Source organism: Chelonoidis abingdonii, chromosome 6 (genome assembly GCF_003597395.2).
Source record: "Chelonoidis abingdonii isolate Lonesome George chromosome 6, CheloAbing_2.0, whole genome shotgun sequence".
NCBI lineage: Eukaryota > Metazoa > Chordata > Testudines > Testudinidae > Chelonoidis > Chelonoidis abingdonii.
In genome coordinates, this window is record NC_133774.1 from 26,818,782 (window position 1) to 26,839,058 (window position 20,277).

The 20,277-nt window shown below is 42.5% G+C and overlaps 1 protein-coding gene across 1 annotated transcript in view; it reads left to right on the forward strand.

Annotated features, from left to right (window-relative positions):
* The window catches only part of SLC1A3 (solute carrier family 1 member 3), an 85,034-nt gene that overhangs the window by 21,921 nt on the left and 42,836 nt on the right, over positions 1–20,277 (forward strand). The window contains exon 3 of the mRNA XM_032772035.2: positions 3,391–3,528. Within this exon, the coding sequence (XP_032627926.1) occupies positions 3,391–3,528 (138 nt within the window). The remainder of the gene's footprint in view (positions 1–3,390; positions 3,529–20,277) is intronic.

Genomic DNA, 20,277 nt, shown 5'->3' on the forward strand with positions numbered 1-20,277 from the left:
TTAATTTCTTCTTTCTATGAATAATAATTCTAATAATAATGGTTTGGACCATTTTGTCCATTGTGTTTAAACATGCTGAATCTCATTTGAATATAATCACTAAAAAATCTGCAATAAAATATTCCCAAGGCTGGGTCTAGGATTTTGGAAGCCCCACGTTCTTCATGGCAGATTTCCTCTCTTTTCTCCTCTCCCAACTAAGTTTTCACCTTGTATCTCCTTTCTTCAAATTTATCCTTCCTCATGTGTCCCAGGGGAAATTGGAGCACAACATCAAAATTCCCTCCATCCCCACATTCTAGTCAAATAAAGGAAGAAGTTCTAGCAGCTGGGTGTTTTCTCACAGTTGGCCAACAGAGATCACACTGTCCTCTGCACTTTTAGCACTGTCTATTGTGAGTTCGTTAGTAAAATGTCAATCGATGCATGAAAGACAACAAAAGACTCCACCATTGGGACTGTCCCACAAGCTGGGAGTTTTCCAGGAACTCAGCTGCATCTGTGATGGGTACATCCTAAAACCAGTCTCTGATTATTCCCAACCTCAGTTCTTTCTGTTTACAAGAATAACTGTACAATTCAACCAAGGCTCTGGTTTTGTTGCAGTACCACAGTTATCTTTTAAAATTCCACTCACTGACTTTAAAAAACAGTATTGATTTTTGTCTTGAAGAAGCCAAAAGATTGTTACAAAATGGTTCTCCACTACAGTGCAGAAGTGGTGCACTATTTTACCATTCAGAAAGTTGGGCTTCTGATATCATAGATTGCTTGCTCTTTACTTATAGAGAGGAAAAACCTGTGCAACAGGTTGTGGGAACATTTAACGTGAGGCTTTGTTTCAGTACAATGTTCAGACTGAATCGGAAACCTGAAACTCTTGCTGAAAAAGGCCAGCTCCAGCATTCAGCCTCTTCAAGCCTGATCCTGCAGGGTACTAGCAACTGCTAAGAGATGTTAAGCACCCTGCTTCACAGCGACATTAGATCAGGCCCTGCTTCCTGATTTATTTTGATAGATAATCTTATCGCTGTACTTTATCTTTAAAGGTCCACTACATCAATAAGCTGATTTGTCTCATTGTTTAAGACTTTTAAAAGCTAGCACTACAGACTGAATTGAAACAAGTTAAGAAAATTTGCCATATCTTTTTCAGACTCATCAGTCACTTAAAAAAATTGTAAATATGTTCTATAGCAAGGATATAAAATGTGGTATTTAAATATTTAAAATCTCTACTAAAGTCATGTTAAATATCTTTTTTATTTTTCATAAATTTTAAGGTCAGATGGGATTGTTATGATCATCCTGGTCTGACCTACACAGCACAGTCCATAAAATTTCAACTAGTGACTCCTGCACTGGACGGAATTATTCTTTTAAATCCTTTCCTGCACTGCTGATAACATTATCTGACCATAATTAATCTTCAAAACACCTCTTTGAGGCAGGTACATTATGTATCATTATACCAGTTTTACAAGAGGGAAAACTGAGATCCAGCGAGGTTAAATGACTTGCCCCAACCATACATGATGTCATTTGCAAAGCAAAGATTAGAGCTCAGCCCTCTAGATCATTCTCTGCATCTCAGAAGTTCTGATTCCTTCCACTATAGAATGCTAGGCAACCACTGTAATATGACATTCAAGGAGGGAGGGATAGCTCAGTGGTTTGAGCATTGGCCTGCTAAACTCAGGGTTGTGAGTTCAATCCTTGAGCAGGCCACTTAGGGATCTGGGGCAAAAATCTGTCTGGGGATTGGTCCTGCTTCCAGCAGGGGGTTGGACTAGATGACTTTCTGAGATCCCTTCCAACCCTGATATTCTACGATTGACATATAGTGATTTACTAAACAGCATATTGAATAAACCAGAAAAATCTGCAGAAATTCTTGGCATCTCAAGTTTCAGGAGCTGCAGTAACTTGCTTTCACATTCAGATAATATTCACAGAACTATCCACTGAACCAGACACATAGTAAGGCCCCAGTTCTCCACTATGTGCAAAAAAGGCCTGACTGGACCAGAAAAATGTAGCCCTTATAACACAGTATAAGGTCTGGATCCTGACATACTCACAGATCCTTATTGATTTCAGTGGGGCAACAGGATGCATCCATCTGAAGATAATTACAGGATCAGAGCCTAAGTAAGAAGCCTGTCTATTCTACTTGCTTATTATTCAGCATAGTGCTTATGAAGTGCAGAAATGAAGTGTCCATATACATTACTCCAATGGATTCTTTATGCACAAGAATTGTGTTTCCCATACAAAGAAGAGAACCATAGACAACCGATGCCTCTCTATACTGGGGGGGGGGGGGCACAGAATCTAAAGGGGAGGACACATAACAGCCCCATGTGTCTCCTCTGTCCAGTGACACCCCCCACCACCCTGAGCCCCGCCCAGTCCGCCATGTTCTCCCCCCCTCCACGTTACTTGCGGGAGAGAGGGCTCTGTCCTTCTCTCCCTGCGCTTCCCCCAGCACATTTGGCCACTCTCCCTGGCAGCTGGGCAGGGAGCAGGATATGGAGCTGCTTCTGCCTGAGAGAGCATGGCTGGGAGGCAGCGGGGACCCACCTCCCGGCTGGGCCTTGCTGTCAGGGGACAGGGGCCGAGCAAGCTGGAGCCACCCTTCCCCCCCCCATGCCCCAGCATGCTTGTCCCTTGTCCCTGTCAGATGAGCCCGGGTAGGGAGCGGGCTGCCGCTGCCTCCCAGCCAGATTCTCTCAGGCAGAAGCAGCTCCATCCCACCCCACATGCAGCTGCCAGGGGAATGTGGCCAAATGTGCCAGGGAGAGAAGTACAGAGAGAGAACGACTGAGACCTCTTCCTCCCCACCTCCAGCAGGCTAATCTGAGGGAGCGCTTGACCCGCACATGCCCCTCCCTACACATTGCCTCTGAAGAGAACAATCACAATCATATTGAAGTAGAATTTAAGGACAGCTCCATCCACAGAGCAATGTGCTCGCTCTATAACTTGCTTTGTGACCTGGTAACTCACAGATTCCTTCTCTCCCCAGGCTATATGACCAGTGCATTACTGGTTTTTATTTGAAATTGTATATTTTAATATTATAAAAGGACCTGGAGCATTAACTGGGCACCTAATGACTGAAAAATCTTTTCTATAATCCAATAAATAAATAAAATTATAGTGCAAACAATAAACCACCTTCTTATGCTCTTACTCATGTTCAGAAGCAATTTCCATTGACCTCAATGGGACTACTCAATGTGAGTAAGGATATGAGAATCTGGTCCATAAAAACACTGTATGTTCCACTGAGACACCTAATGGCAACTACTGCACACACATTTATGTTCATATTATGTTACTAGTGCTTAAGCTAGAAAAGTAAGTCGTGCTTTTTGTTTCCTTCAGGCACAATCCTTGGATTTTCTCTCCGACAATACAAAATGAGCTACCGGGAAGTCAAGTACTTTTCCTTTCCAGGAGAACTACTGATGAGAATGTTGCAGATGTTGGTCCTACCACTCATCGTATCCAGTTTAGTTACAGGTATAAAAGCCTAATCAACTTTTTAAAAAGTTTTCTCTCCTCTCCATGAATGTTAAAGATAAAAGAATGTGTACTCCATAATCTAGACAGACATGGCATTGCAAAGCTATTCAACAAATTATACTAACCTACAACGAGGCATTGCTCACAAAAAAGTAGATCCACACTCAAAAAACAGCCAAATGATCCAAAAAACTGGATTTTTCAAATGCCAAAGTAATTGTAACTACACAAAACAACATATCTACTATAAAGTTGCAGTTGGCTGTACTCTTCTTCCTTGCCCTTACATCCTACCCAGAAACTGTCTTCCACAATGTCCTACTGTCATCAAGGGTAAGAGAATAGTCTGTATTCCACTGTTGTTCCAAGACTCACTGGAGATTTAAATTACTCTGTGCTGAGCTGGGGCAGGTACCTCTGCCACTCCTCTGTCACATACTTGTCTACTTCCAGTCTGTTCAGTGGCAGGATGGAGGCCAGGAAAATATGTATCTGTTGTGCAAGAGACTTCAACCTCCATTCCACCACTTGTGGAACTTCTCCCTCTTTTCTGGTTTCCCTTTTCCACCCAATAGGCTCTTCTAAGCCTCAAGATCTCATTATTGACTAATACCAGGAGCAAGTTAAGCTAGTGATGATGAAGTTGCGGATGAGGAGGAGAATAATAAAAATAAATAATGTGTTGTCCTTTTCTAGTGACTTTCTTACAAGGATGAACATTAATTAATTAAGGCTCACAACACACCTGTGAGGCAGGAAAGTATTGTTATCCCTATTTAACAGAACGAGAAACTGGGGAATAGAGAGGTTTAAGTTTTCCAGATTTACACCACAACTCAGTTGCACAGCTAGGAATAGAACCCAGAACATATGACTCCATTTTATGAGCTAAGCACTAGGCCACACTAGCTTTATTGGTATAAGATCCATACACAGAGTGACCGTATTTCCCTATGCTAAATACGGGACATCTGGTAAAATTACTCATATTCAAGCGAGTTCAATGGCAATGCAGTACAAATGTTCAAATTAACATCAAGTTGATTGATACCTTATTAAAAAGAAATACTACACAGATGGATTCTTTTTATTTACCTTCTTATCTTTAAGATTCACACGGGAGAGGTAACAAACACACACTCCCATACACCTCTCTCACACAGGGTAGGTAACTGACCAACTTGATCCTCCCTACCCTGCCCTGTGCTCCCTGCCCTGTGCTCTCTAGTGGTTCTTAAACTTTTTACCATGAGGATCAACTTTTCTGAAAGCAAATGAGCACAGACTCCACCTTCACAAGTGCTAGAGAATTATGGGTGCTTTTTGCCATGGGGCAAAGGCGGAGTGGCCCCCCTTCCTGACTTTGCATAGCTCCTCACCAGCTGGCACAGTGATGTCTCCCCCGCAGGCCCGTGAGAGCTGCTGTGGGACAGGCTGGACCAGAGGCCAAATCTCCATGATGTCAGCATCACCCCACTGTCCCCATTAGCCGGACAGGAAACAGCAGCGGTGGCCTGGCCTGGAGCTGAGCAGAGGGACCCAGGCCCCAATCCCTGCCATGGAACGGCCATCAATGAGACGCCCTCCAGGATGGGAATATTTTGCTAACTCCCTACAATGAGCCACAGCTTGAGCAGGGAGGTAGAGGTACGGATGCGGACACAACTTTGCCCTCCTTTTATTTTTCTGAAATAATTCCCAGGAGACAATATTCATATATATCAGCTATTAATGAAAAACTAGATTACTAATGTACTGTTAGGATAGTATTTATTTTGACAAACTTTAGTGAAGTAGAGGAGTTTGTTTCTATGTATGTAGCTTATACAGATGTGGAAAGTCTAACCCAAAGTGAAACTAGAAACTGAGCTGTACATCTCCCTAGGGAACAGAACTGTTTCCTTTGACTCCCTTTCTTCCCAACCTGCCCTCCATTCTTCCGTTGCCCCTCAAACTCTGGTCCTTTCACCTCCCTGTCGCCTCCTCCCATCTTCTTCTCCCCATCAGCACCAAGCTGGTTGTGCACCAGCATGGAAAGGCACTGAAAGCAGAAGAGGAGAGTCAATCTCCCTCTGCCCTCAGTGTTAACACCACTGCCATCCCCAGTGACTTGGATGAATCACTGCAGGAATAAAAACCCTGCTCAGTCCCCGTGTCCCTACATCCCTGCTGGGTGCATGAGAGTGACTCTAGTTGGAGCTGGAACAGCAGGGCAAGACATTTGCAAATCACTACATGGGATTTCTTCCAATGTCTTATTTTCAAATGTGTAAATAAAAAAGTAAAAACGACAGACTGATAGAGCCTGCTCTGCACAACGTCCATGGCCTCTGTAGAGGCTTTTGTGAAACAACAGTCTTTAAACGGGTCCTCAGCCCAGCGTCTTCTGAAAAAACCTTACATCACCTGATATGAGCAACTCCTAGTTTTATAGATCTTCATGGCTGATATTTTTTCTGTTACACTTCTCTGAGCTTTGTACTTTTTTTTTAGTCTTCTCCTTTTCATGAGAGGCATTAATATTACCATATTTAAAGGTTTTGGCTAAAACTGACAAGCTATCCACTCATCTAAAGTACTTATACGGTCACTATCACTATAGGAGCTGAGTGCCTCAATATGTTTATCCTCACAGCCCTCCTGTGAGGTAGGGCTAATCCATGCTCTACACTTTGAATATAAATGAAATATGTAATAAATAATATAATTATAATTAATTTAATATAAAAACTCCACTGTACCTCAACCAGGCTCGGGAGAAGAGCAGAATACAGGCCGCAAGGGAAAGATTTTATTCTCCAAGGAAGTGCTTATATGTAGACTTGGCACAATTAATTTTTTATAATTTCATTGGAGAATATCAATGTTTATTTTTACACATTTTTTCAATTTTTATCAATTTAAACCAGTGGTTCTCAACCTATTTACCATTGTGAGCCACATATGCAGCTCTCTATGTGTTATCTAGGCTGCATCCACGCAATATATATACTACCTGTATGGCTCTGACAATGTCAAATAGGCTGCAGCTGTGTGCTGACTGGGCCGCATGCAGTCCCTGGATTGAGAACCACTGATTTAAACTTTCACAGTGATACTACTTGGTGCTCTATTGTTACAAATAACTATAAACATAGATATTTGGTGCAACATTATCTAAACTGATAGTTCTGCAAATTGTTGGCATAGAGGTTTTATAAACATATACACATGGGGGTTTGGTGCCAAGTTATACTCAGGTAAGTATGCAGTAAGTATTTAATTTATAAATGACAGATTATCATCTTTCTAGCTATAGTATGATGTAATTTTTAATTAAATCCAGATTGTGTATTATAAGTAACTCACTAGCTAAAAGCCTAATGCTTTTCAAACCAGTCTTGGTACCATATAATCGAAGCTGTTATTGTTAATATTTTGAATGTATACCTTTGTTCTTTGTAGATTTGGGAGAGGGTCTCACAGAACATAATGCTCTGGGTTTCTGCAAGCTTTTATCTCTATGTGACCGAAATATTTGGATGTGTGGACAATCCCAGAAGGTGTATGTGGTGACCTATTTGCCCATATACACTCTAGAATAGATTGGGGCTGTTTAATTTTGTTGAGGATTACTTAGGTGTGGAAGAAGTTACAAGAGTGTAAAACTAAGTCATAATTATGCAATAGTTGCTGGCTATTACACAGGTAATAGATGAATTCAGAAAGTGAAGGGTTCTAATCTTCTGTTGATATATAATTCTGAAAGTTAATCATGTAAGCTTATGGGAGAATAAACTTCAAAGGTTGAAGACAACATATTGGGTGCACATTCACATCCTGAGATTGTTTTGGTCTTTTTCCAAAAGAAACAATTCAGAGCCTTCTGTTCTTTGGCTATTATAATATTTAATAGAAATAAGCATATATAGATTTATTAGAAGCAATTTTATTGACCATATACTTTGCAAGGTTCATTAGTCTTGCATTACTTTTTGAGGATTATGTACCAACATTTAAGACATTACATCAGGATCACCATGCAATTAAAATGCAAACATTGAAATATCAAGCTTTAAACTTTGCCCTACAAGATTTGTCTGAGTATTTCAAACAGAGACACAATTATTCAATGTGCAATGGTGTCATAGTGAAGTATGGTTTCACTGCAGTCATTTGCCCTTAATGAGCCACATACTGTTTCTTATAATTACATATAAAGGCTCTGCTAACAAGCATTTCCAAATTGTGGATTGTGATGGTCAGAACAGTCTCCTTCCATTCCTCACCCCCCCCAAAACACTTTAAGTGTATCTTGACCTCTCTTCTATTTCCCCCACAAAATCACAGCATGAGGAAAGAACTAGACAAAATGAACATGTACAAACTTTGTTTTTCCTTTCTTCAACTGTGAAAGAATAGCCAACAAAAAGCAATCAAGACAAACCAGGTTACGACTCTTTGGCTGTTTGGTAACTTCAAGGCAAGATCACAAATAGTATTTTGGGAACTGGTCCTCTGCTACCATGGGCTTCCAAGCATCTTCTTCATAGATTTCCCTTTCCTCCCATGTTGAAGTATCCTATCCTGGACACATGGGTGGCAAAGAGTGGGCCTAGTAAGGTAACCAGGTGTCCCGATTTTATAGAGACAGTCCTAATATTCAGGGCTTTGTCTTATATAGGCGCCTATTATCCCCAATTCCCTGTCCCAATTTTTCACACTTGCTATCTGGTCACCCTAGTGTCCAGACACCAGGAGACATGCAATAGCAATATGACTATCTAAAGAAGGAATGACACTTGTAGATTTAAACGGCATGCCTAACCCTTCACAAACTTTCACTAACACTTAGTATTATTTATTGTTTATGTTATAGTAGAGCTTAGGGGCTCCAACCAAAACCTGGGCCTCATCGTGCTAGGCATTGCACAAACAAGTACTGAAGGCCAGTCCTGCCCCGAAAGAACTTACCATCTAAGTACATAAGACAAACAAAGGTGGAGTGGTAACAGACGTACAGAGAGGTGAAGAGACTGCCTGATGTTACACAGCAAGTCAATGGCAAAACTGAAAATAGAACCAAATCTCCTGATTCCCAGTCCCACTGCCCTCTCCACAAGATCAAAATGTCTCTCCAAATGCTGTTGAATTCTCTTAACCCAAAGATACTTATGTAACAATGCAGTGTAGAAGATTGGGTATGGAAAGGTTACACAAGTATACATAAATCATCTTGATTGCTGTTAGCAGTACCCAAATTCCAAAACAAATTGAATACCTGAACAAATGTGATGAGCAAACAGGTAGAATGCTCTCAAATGGTTTGGCACATAAGATTACATGTTCATATTATTCAAGTAAAAAAAAGGAAGCATTCACATTTCACTCTGTACAGTAGACAACAATTCATATATCAGTATGTGGTGTGGTTTTGGTTTTGCAGTTTATTGTTATAATTTCATGATGCTCAGGAGCTCTCATTTTGCTTTACTCAAATTATCTAAAGTTGATGGGCTATTTTCTGTGCTCGTGTAAACAAACAAAACTCCATGGACATCAATGGAGTTATACCTATTTATGACAGAGAATTTGTCCTGGTGTATCTTAGTACTAGGTCTGCTGCATCTCTGTCCAAATTGGTTTCTTTTATTAATTCCATTTGTCTAAAGGCATTATTCTAGAAAGGAGCCATTAGACAATCATGTATCATATGTATTAATTTAGTTTTGATAACATTACCTTTGGCATCAGGCAATAAATATGCCTATAAAGTGTAACTGGATTAAACTCCACTCCAGTAGGTCCTATGGATGATACCTGTCCTGGGCACTATCAGCAGCACCCTAATCACTGACATTGCCTAAAGAAAGCTGCAGGCCCAGTTGGAGGCAATTATGCACTTTCTGTTGGGGGATTGTGAGCACCTAGATGGCAGTCACCTAACTGGCAGAATATAAGTGGAAGAAACAGGAAGCAAGAGGCAGCTCAGAAGGAGGCTCAGAGGGTCAGCCTGGGCTGAGGGCTATAGGGAAGCCTACCCCTGCTGTAAGCCTGCTGAGGGGACCTGCACGAAGGAAGGAGATCCAGGCACCATGGACAAGATACTGCACTGGCTAGTGGAACAATAAAAGGAGATGCAGCAGACCCAGCAGGAGGAGAGGCAAGCACTTCTGAGTTGGCAGGCAGAGCAACTGCGAATGTTGCAAGAATTCATCAAGGAGCAGCTGAGGTACAGCAACTGCTCCTGCAGGGGACTGGAGACTGAATGGTGATTATGGCCCCAATGCCTTTTTATTAACCTTTGAGTGGGTAGCTACTAGCGCCAGAGTGGACAAGGGTATATGGGCACTTTGGCTAGCTTCTCATTTGTCCAGTGAGGCTCAGGAAGCCTATGTGGCCCTGAGCGAATTCCAGGCCAAAGACTATGATACACTGAAGGCTGCTATTTTGAACAGGATTGGCCTGTCAGCTGAGAAATACCACCAAAAATTCAGGACAGCCAGATGGAACAGCAGGATATGTCTCAGGGCCTTTGTGCAGAAATTGTCAGCGGGGGCCACTTGGTGGTTGCAGCTGGATAGACAGGACACTGAGGCCCTAATTGACTCCATTATTTTGGAGCAGCTTATACAGAACCTCCTTGAGAAGACAAGGGTTTGGGTTCAGGCATCAGCCTGAATCATTAGAGGCAGAGGTGACATTAACAGAAGAGTTTATGGAAGTGGATTTTCCGCAAAAAGGGCTGTGTACTCCAATGACCAAAGGTGGGGAAAGGAAGGCGGAAGAATCTCATACAGCGAAACACAAGCAGGGAATGCGGGGAGCAAGCAATGGTGCCTCAGATGCCCGCGCAGTAGTCTGCTACCAGTGTGGGGGCAAAGGACACAAAGAGTGACTGTCCCTACATGGACTATAGGTTCTGAGAGTGGACAGGTGTAAAAATGGGACTTGGGATAAGAACGATTTCTATCAAAGTCAGCAGAAGAACGACAAGGGGTGGTGTTGATTCAGCGGCAGCATGTTCCCTTGTATGGAGTGCCCTGGTAAGACAGCAGTGGCACAGGTGGGGGCAATGGTAATGATCTATTGTATACATGGGGAAAAGAGCATTTATCCCATGGCCTTTATCCCCTTGGAAGTGGCAGGGAAGTTTAGATGACAATGAGTAGGGATAGTAAAGTCATTACCTTACGCAGTAACGCTAGGAACTGATTGGACCCTATTCCTCTTATGTAGAAAGGGTAGAAAGTGGGAGAAGAGACCCCAACTGGTGGGTCAGCATGAAAAGCCTATGAGCGTACACCCTTCAGGAGTCCTCCAGGTCCAGTGTGTGATAACCCTAGACATAAGAAAACAGGCTCAGAAAGAGGTGATACACTGGAGGACTTGGGGGAGATGAGAAAAATGTGAGGACAGTGAAGCCAAGGTGACAAAGCAGTGACACCTAGAAGCCAAAGAGGGTGGAGGCTCAGCTGACCTTCCCCCCGCCCCCGAAGAACAAGCTGAATTGAGGGGGGTTGGGTTCCTGACAAGGAAGGCTTGGTGGGCCAACCTACTCTGGCATTCCCAAACCAGGGGAAAGATAAGGCAGGGGAAGAGAGGGATCCCAAAAATGATGGCCCTACAGGAACAGTCCATGTGGATAGATATAAACCCAGAGCCAAGTAAACTGGAACAAAGATTTGGGGGATGTGACTGGTGTGATGACCTATGGGCTGAGGCAGAGCTGTAGGGATAATCTCCATTGTCAAAGTGTACTTTTTGTGGATGGAAGGCAGGAGACCCTCACCGGTAGTCCATGAAAGGCTATCCCCAAAGGACACTGACACTGAGTAGAATCCCAACCCCAAAGAGAGGGAAATGCATGAGCAGTGAAGAAGACCTCTTTCAGAGGCAAGAAAAGGCCTCAGTGAAAGAAGGGGAGGTGTGTAACAGGGCACTATCAGCAGCACCTTGACACTGACATTGCTGAAGTCTGAAGAAGGCTGCAGGCCCAGCTGGAATTAATTATAGGCTTTCTGTTGGGGGATTGAAAGCACTTGGGTGGCAATCACTGAGCTAACAAGGTAATTGAGAGAATATAAATGGATGAAACAGGAAGCAAGGGGTAGCTGAGAAGGAGGCTCAGAGAATGAGCGAGGGCTGAGGCGTGAGGGCTGCAGGGAAACCTACCCTTGCTGTAAATCTGCATTGTACCGTGTTAGTGTGTAAGAAAAAAAACCTCAGTGTGTGTGCTTGTAACTGTGAAACTACCTGAACTGGCTAGGAAGTGTGGTTCACCAGGTCATGATGGAGGTGCCCTGTGATAGTCCTCTAGTAATTTTTTAATAATTCTGATAGTCATAAATATCCTTTTCTAACACATGGACATGATAACATAAAGGAACAGATTCCCCCCTCCCTAAGCGGTAACATCCTTGCTAGAGGAGGCAGAAAACTCCAGGATGTTCACCTTGTGAAGTTTTCTTGGAATCATTCCATCAAACAAGGAAGGCAACGAAGCTTCCCTCTACCCCCATATCTGTGGAGACAGGAGCTATGCTGCATGAATTTCTACCCTTTTATAGAGCTCTGATGGTTCTCTCTCCACCTGGCAACAAGTCTCGTTGGAGAAATCATGCTAACATTTGCTAAGGGCCCCTGCGTCTACTTAGTCTCAGCAAAAACAGTTAATAATGCTTTAAAACAGATTTTAACTCCCTCCTTGATTTCCATATATAAATCCACAGATTGAACAGAGAATAGTGCCTGCTCCAAAACTCCATAAATATCCAGTTCCAGGAGCATCAGTGGAATGGCATCCACAGAGTTTCAGGGAGGGAGATCAAGGGCCATGCAGCCAACATTCCTCCTTTTACATGAAGAAATAAAGTTCCTTCCATGCATGTTTATGGAGGAGACCATTGGCTCTGTATACTGCATGTGCAACAGTTCAGGTACTGAGAGCAGAGATGGAATTTAAAAATATTGGAGCACCAGTCCTGGCCTTCTATGTCTCAGGTTAAGAGAAGCTAACATTCCTGCTCCAGCTCATATAGTACATATATGAAAACTGAGAAACACCTGCACAATATTTTGCCCTATACAATAGGTCATAAGAGTGATATATGTTTCACAGACTTCTCACATTTCTTTTGTAGGCTCTAAAAAGCTCTAATATCTAAGTACAGAGTCAACTGAGAAATAAAATGCCTGGGAGAGAAATCCAATTGTTTACTTATCAGAATATTATAAGAGCTGTTTATTTTGTCTATTTTGCTTCAGCATGTGGAATGTTTGCAAGTTCTACTGAAATGAATTATCTCTTTGAAATTAATATGGTTTTATGATCTACATACTGGTCCCATCTAGGAAGAGTAAAGACAAAAATCCCATCATTTAGAGCCTTCTGGAATGTCATAGGTTTTAGAATTTAAAATATTGGGTCAGATTCTGACCCCAGTGAAAACTCCTTGTACTGTGCTGCTCATGTAAAAAGTTGACTTGATCAGCCAGCTGAGAATTTCCAGGGTGTAGGAATACCTGAGTTGTGTAGAATCTCCCCCAATATGTACCCCTATCAGTATCTGGTTGGAAAGTATTCTGGACATCTGAATCTTGGTGCTAATCTATACACTTATGATTATTCAAATAATTTGATTTCTTGCATTTGGAATCAAAGAATACAAAACATAATTTTCTCTCCTACAAAGCCCTTCAAAACTCAACCTCTGCCTACATCGCTACTCTCATTCATCAGCAACCCCAGCTGCCAAACTGCTGCCTCAGAAGTCTCAATTACAGTCATTCCAGTAGTGAATCCTGCCTCACTCCTCACTGTTTCGTCGTTTCACTCTTAACTTTGGTATTTTAGCATGCCATCCTGGTGCTCTTCCAATCTTCTTTAACATCTTTCCACAAAGCCCCTTAATGCTAATCTTGTGACCCACTATTGCTAAGAAGGGAGTGAGAGCAGAACAAAATCCCTTTATGAGTCAAATTCTGATTTTAATTAATGCCTTTACCAGATCTACTCCAGATTTACAGTGGTGTCTTAGGGCCTGAAACTCATAGGCTTTCTGCAGGGTTTTTAACCCAGCTCTAAGAGCAGGATCTGACCCTGCAACTAACCCTTCCTTTGGGTGTCCCAATATGTTTTGTGTTTTCTGCCTACTTTATAAAGTAAGCTTAATCAGCCCATTGACACCACAAGTAATCAATGACAGAAGGTCCGAGACTATAGCAGACACCCAAGCCTACAGTCTATTCAGCCACACTAGATCTCCCCCAATACAACACTAGATGTCAGTTTCCACAAAAATTGTCCAACTTAGAGGAGATACATTTTTTAAACACATTGTAAATTAATATAATTGTTTTAAAATGTGTTAAGAAAACAAACATAGGCTATTTATACTTTTAACTTCCACCTACCCCACCTCTGCAATATCAGTATATTCCCAAGTATTCCACAGTTGTAAAAACCAAGTTGTCAGGCAGCTTCTGTTTTGTGCTCTTGTATATTTTAGGGGCATATACATTTCTGTATGTGCACAAGCGTTTACTCATGCAGTTTGCATAACTGGACAATTCTACTACTTGATCTGACTAGCCAAATGCTCATTTGTGCACACAGAGAAATGCCTGCATTTGCACAAAATTGAAGCCAGGTAGAAGTCTGGCAATACAAATCTTTCTGTTAGTAAAGGACCCACTCCCAATCTGTGTTTAAATGGGACTATTTGTCAGATTAAGAACAACCCATGTGAAGTAAGGTTGCTAAGACTGGGTCCATGCTCTGTAGCAATTTCTTTGCAAACTAGCACTTCTACAGCAGCTTTGAGTTGACAATCAGCAGCTGAAATCTACCAAGATGACTTCTTACACTCAGCTGCTAGACTGCCTGCTGGGTATAAGCAACCCTTTCGACCTCATTTCGATGGAAACAGAAGTCAGAAGGATGAAACTCCATGGGCAAAATTACATGAGAACACAAGGTTTGCAATACCTGTTCAGATCAATAGTTGCATCAAGTCTGGTAATCTGTCTTCAGCAGAGACAGGCAAAACCCCCAAAATTCTACAATGCACCTCTTGACTTGTGCAGTACTGTGCATGGTGTGAGGGTGCTGAACTTTAATGATGATGTAATGAAAATCCCAGGATGACCCTAATTTGTCACAAGTGTTTCACTCAGAGCGGTGCTTGACAATGGTAGAAAATGGCAAGATAAAAGCTTTGGGGAATTAAAAAAGGAGTCCAAAAAGCACTAGTACTGAAATATTTGGAAATTAACAAACGGCCCAAGATCTCAGTCAAAGCAAGCTGGCATGAGTGGGGGTGCTGTCCCATCACTCAGTGGCCATATACTTCCAAAGCACTGACTTTAAATACAAACAGAATTGTAGGCAGATTGAAAGAAATACTGGAAATTTATTTGCTTGTGGGCAGTTTCTGGAATATGTTTAGGTGGCAAAATTGATGAAGGTAGAAAAAGTATATACCACTGAAAGCCATATTACAGAAATCATTGTGTCCTGGTGATGAGTGGAGAAGAAAGGAAGGAGAAAAGGAGATGATCAGGTCAGGGACACCTGAACTTCAAAAAAAAAAAAAAAAAGAAGAAGGGATGAGATTTGATGGGATTTGAAATGTACTCTAGGGCCAGCAGCATTTGGGATTTGAAAGACTTCCAAAATGGGCAGGGAGGAGTAGAATAGGGCATAACTTTAGCTATGACTAGAATTATGTGTAAGAATTCTACTGAGGAACTTCAAACCCCAGAATGGTGGAGGGATTTGACAATATTTTGCCAGAATTTCTGAAACATCTTGGCACCAATGCCCATCAATGGTTATCCAAATTCCTGACACGGGTTGTTAATGTGGGTAGCCTGCCAAGCCTGGGCGGTGTGTGACTCCATTTGGGGAGGCTGCGTGTTCCTGAACATGGCCCTGCCCATGCTCTGCCTCCTCCTGCCAAAGCTGCACCCATGCTCCATCCCCAGCCCTGTTTGGCCCCTTCCTCTGAGGTCCCTTGGTCCACTGCTCATCCCTCTTCATCCCCTCCCTCTTTGCTCCCTCCTCTAAGCTCCTGCCTGCCTGCCAGTCAGCGGCCGCTCACCATTCATATGCGCCTCTTCGCCTGCTCCTACAAGGCCCCCATGTGGGTGGAGTGGGGACGGGAAGAGGCAAAGAGGGCAGGGTCTCAGTGTACAGGGGTGGCTCCAGGACCCAGCACGCCAAGCGCGTGCTTGGGGCGGCAAGCCACTGGGGGTGCTCTGCCAGTCGCCGCGAGGGCGGTAGGGAGGCTGCCTTTGGCAGCTTGTCTGCTGAGGGTCTGCTGGTCCCGCGGCTTCCCAGGACCTCCTGCAGGCGTGCTTGGGGACCTCCGAAGGCAGCCTGCCTGCCGTGCTTGGGGCGGCAAAATGCCTAGAGCCGCCCCTGAGTGGAAAGAGGACAAGTGGGAACAGGGCCTCAGGACAGAGCCCAGGCAAGACTACAGCCAGAGCTCCCTTTCACCAGCAGTGCATTCCAAAGGTGGTGGGCCAGCTGTTTGGGGAGCCTCTCCTGGCCTCTTATACCCGCTGCCCATGCTTCCAAGCCTCTGGAGGATGTCAAAAGTGAACGCTCTTCTAAAACTCGGCGAGTCCCCACACAATGCGGTAAGCTACCGATCAGTCTCTCTGCTGTCTGTCATCTTTAAAGTCCTTATATCTCCAGAGGTGGGGACAATTCTCAGTGTCAATCAAGCTGGCTTCCAGAAGGGTCAAAGTGTATGTGACCAAGTCCTAGCCCTCACTACATATATAGAAAATGGGTTTCAACAGAACTTGAAGACAGGAGCTGTTTTCTTGGATCTGACAGTGGCCTATGATACAGTATGACACACTGGTCTTCTGGTAAAAGTGTCAAGAGCTCTCCCAGCATACGTGATAAACATAGTTGAACTTCTACTTCATGACAGGCATTTTCATGTATATATGGGTGCTAGAACAAGTGCATGGAGAACACAATCCAATTCCTTACCCCAATGCTCTGTGCTTGTGCCCATCTGTTCAATCTGTTCACAAATGACCTGCCACTGACTCAGTCATGCAAGTTTATCTATGCAGATGACATCTGCTACAATATCCAGTGGCACTCTTTCACCAAATTGGAGAACATCTTGAATGCCAACCTGACCAAGGTGGCAACCTACTATAGCCGTTGGCACCTTTAACCAAGTGGGACCAAGACAGTTTCAGGCATCATCCACCTCCACAATACTAGCATGAGTTAGACATCTTCCTCAACAGAAAATGCCTGAAACATAAGGCAAAACCGGTCTACCTTGGTGTCACATTGGACTGCTCTTTGACTTTCCACTATCATCTAAAAAAGGCTGTTACCAAAGTCAGGACCAGGAATAATCTAATCAGCAAATTAGCCAGTTCAACATGGGGTGCAAGCACATAGACACTTCACATAGCAGCTCTAGCACTGTGCTGTTCCTCAGTGGAAGACTGTGCCCCTGTGTGGCATCATTCACCTTACACTAAATTGGTAGATGTTGAATTGAACTTGATCATGCATGTTATTGAAGGCACCCACGCCCCACTCCTGTCCCATGGCTACCAATTCTGAGTAACAAAGCACCTCCACACATTCATCACAGAGTGTCTACAGCCAGAGTGGTAGAAAAGTTATGTGCCAATCCAGGTCTCTCACCGTACATGGACATTTTCAGTCACCCCTGAGCATGACTGACATTAAGGGGTCCATTGTGGTCTCAACTGCCAAACATGAATCTGTCAGCAGCAACCCTATGGCATGATAAGTGGTCAGCTAAAAACCTTTGGAATGTTTCCTTGTCACTGATCCAACCATTTAACCGCCAGGATTTGACCTGCCACGTCACCTTTGGACTCTGCTGAATAGGTTCCGAACTGGCCAAGGAATATGCACAGCTAACCTCTATGTATATGGTCCGTGCAAAACCCACTTTATCAATGCAGGCTCCATTAGTCAATGTTGCATGTTATCAACAAGTGTCAACTGATTAGATGTCATGGTGGCCTAAGGGCCCTTCATTCTGCTGATGAAGGTACTATCAGGTGACTTTGCAAGCATTGCAAATGCTAGAAGAAAAAGCATGCCAGTTTTGCACCACCATTACCCCATTTACTTCAGTAGAGTTATTCTTCAGCTAAATGATTGTGACTGAGTACAAGAGGAGGCTCAGTATGTTTCTTATTCTGCTTGATCTCAAGCAGAGTGAAAGAAGCCCAAACAAATGTGGATTTGACAAGAACTGCATGTGGTACATGAAAAAGCCACATACGAGCCTCTAGGAGGATCACTGGTTAAATAAATACTTAAAGAGTCACCAAACTAAATGCTAATTATCTGGGAAAAAAGTGTTCCAGTGATTTTTTTTGGACACTTGAATTCAGCAACAGTAAAGATAATTTCAAAGGTCTGTTCTCATTGATATACGAAACAGGGTGTCTGTTTATAGTGTACTATATATGTTTGTATTTTTTTTTTTATTTTATGGACTATCCCAGGTCATGTCCGGATGGGTGGCAGTGATCGATTCAGCAGGGATAGTCTAGACACGATAAATCGATCCGAGTGCTCTCCCGTCAACTCCTGTACTCCAGCTCAGTGAGAGGCGCAGGCAGAGTCGACGGGAGCGGCAGCAGTTGACTCACTGTAGTGAAGACACCACGGTAAATAGATCTAAGTACGTAGACTTCAGCTACATTATTCACGTAGCTGAAATTGTGTAATTTAGATCAATTCCCCCCCCCCCCCAGTGTAGACCAGGCCTTACAAGCATGTTAAATTGAAGCATGTGAGTAAACATTTGCAGGTTCAGGGCCCTATTTTATAGTAATCCCGCAGACAGCTGTGGTCACACTTAACCAGTAGTCAGATTTCTGCAGAGTGGGAGGTAATAGTTGGTTATCTATATCACCACTTTTCACTGGTGGTAGTTTAAAAAAAGGCTGTGATGCCATCACATTGGGCACCAATACTTATCTTTCCCCTATCGAAACACCACAAAAATAAAGCAAAATTCAATAATTACATTAAGGCCATTTCACCCACCCACTCCTGGTGTACATGCAAATATTTTGATAGTATCAGGAATACTCCAATGAAAAGAGACTCTTTTCAGAGCTAGAATAAAGTAGGTTTAGGTCAAAAGTTCACTTAATGAATGGCCATTTTATTAACAAAATGTTCTTACTCCAGTAGTCTACTTTATTTCATATTAACAACTGCAGTGAGTTTAACCCTTAAATTACTCAAAATGACTGATTTGGAGAGGTCTAAACTGACTAAATGTACCCCATGTCTGCCCCTTTGCACTATTCAAGTGATACAAAGGGGGGTGGATTTGGGGAGAAAATCAGGCCCTCAAAATCAAGATAGGATATATAAATATTGCTTTTTAATGTTCAACAGCTTGAAATATGTGAAATGCATTATGCTCTGCATAACTTCAGAATCTAATAATAATATATTCTAAAAATATCTTCTTTCATCTGTTTTCCTCAAAAATCACCAACTTTTTGTGAGGACCTCAGACCTCCTAGAACTGATCCTTTAGCCCTGCCTTAACTGGGTCCTGCACACATGGCAACTGTGTACCACATGAACTGTGTAAGCCAAAACATATTTTTCAGCCTTATTTAGCAACATCCGGACCTGGAAAGGAGCTGAATGATACCATTAAAAAGCACTGAATGCTACTGTCATGCATTCTGGTGGAAGTCTCATTTCTTTCCATTGCCTCCTACAAGGATGTGCAGAAAGATAAAGCAAAAATGTAGGTCTTTGATCATGTAAGGCTTTGACTGCATTAGTGACCTGAAGTTCAAGGGTCACTAGAACAATCAATAGGGGGAAAATGAAAACAAAAGCCCATTCACAGAAATGTCAAGCGTGCACTTTTGTAATGAGTTCTGCTAACAGTATAAACTTTACTGAGTTACAAAATAACTGAAATACAAGTTCTGTTAGAAAAATAATGAGTTAATTGCAGCTAAAACAATGTGATACCTTAGTGTTACTGTGGCACATTGTCAGAGGATCCTAGCCACTGAAATAAGAAACAATTTTCTTCTAAATCCCATTTGATCATTATCAGTTGAAAATACCGTGGGGTTGTATTTGTAATTTACTTGTGAGCTTGCGGGGGAAGGGAAAAAGAAAAAATGAGTTAGGTGCAGGACATCTTGGTTATTTACTACTAAAAACAGCCACTCAGGGAACTGAACTAGTGTTTAGTTATCCGACTGTCTTTGGTAATAAACTTTAAAGTACATAAGTCTTCTCTATAGTACATTTTTCTTCAAATTTCACACCATTTCACTGAGTACTAGGTCAACTTGAACCTTAGAGTTTTATAACTTGACATGTGGACTTTAACCAATGCACCAGGCAAATGAAGCAAAAGAAAAGCTGGAACCCTTAAAGATAGGGTGCTGGAATGTTTTTATCATGACAATTGGATTATCTGAGGACCTCCAAGAAATAATGATGCATGTAAAACTGCGTGATCAATGATGAGCTGAAATGACTCAATGTGGATATCGCATCCCTCCAAGAAATGTGACTAGTATCAATTGGATCTCTCAGGGGAAAAGACTACATATTTTTCCGGCAGGAGAAAATTGCTGAAAACACACAAGAGCATGGAGTCAGATTTGCCATCAAGAACTCACTTCTGGGGATGACTTAGCCACCTACAAATGGATCAGAGAGAATTTTGGCACTATGCTTGTTTACATCTG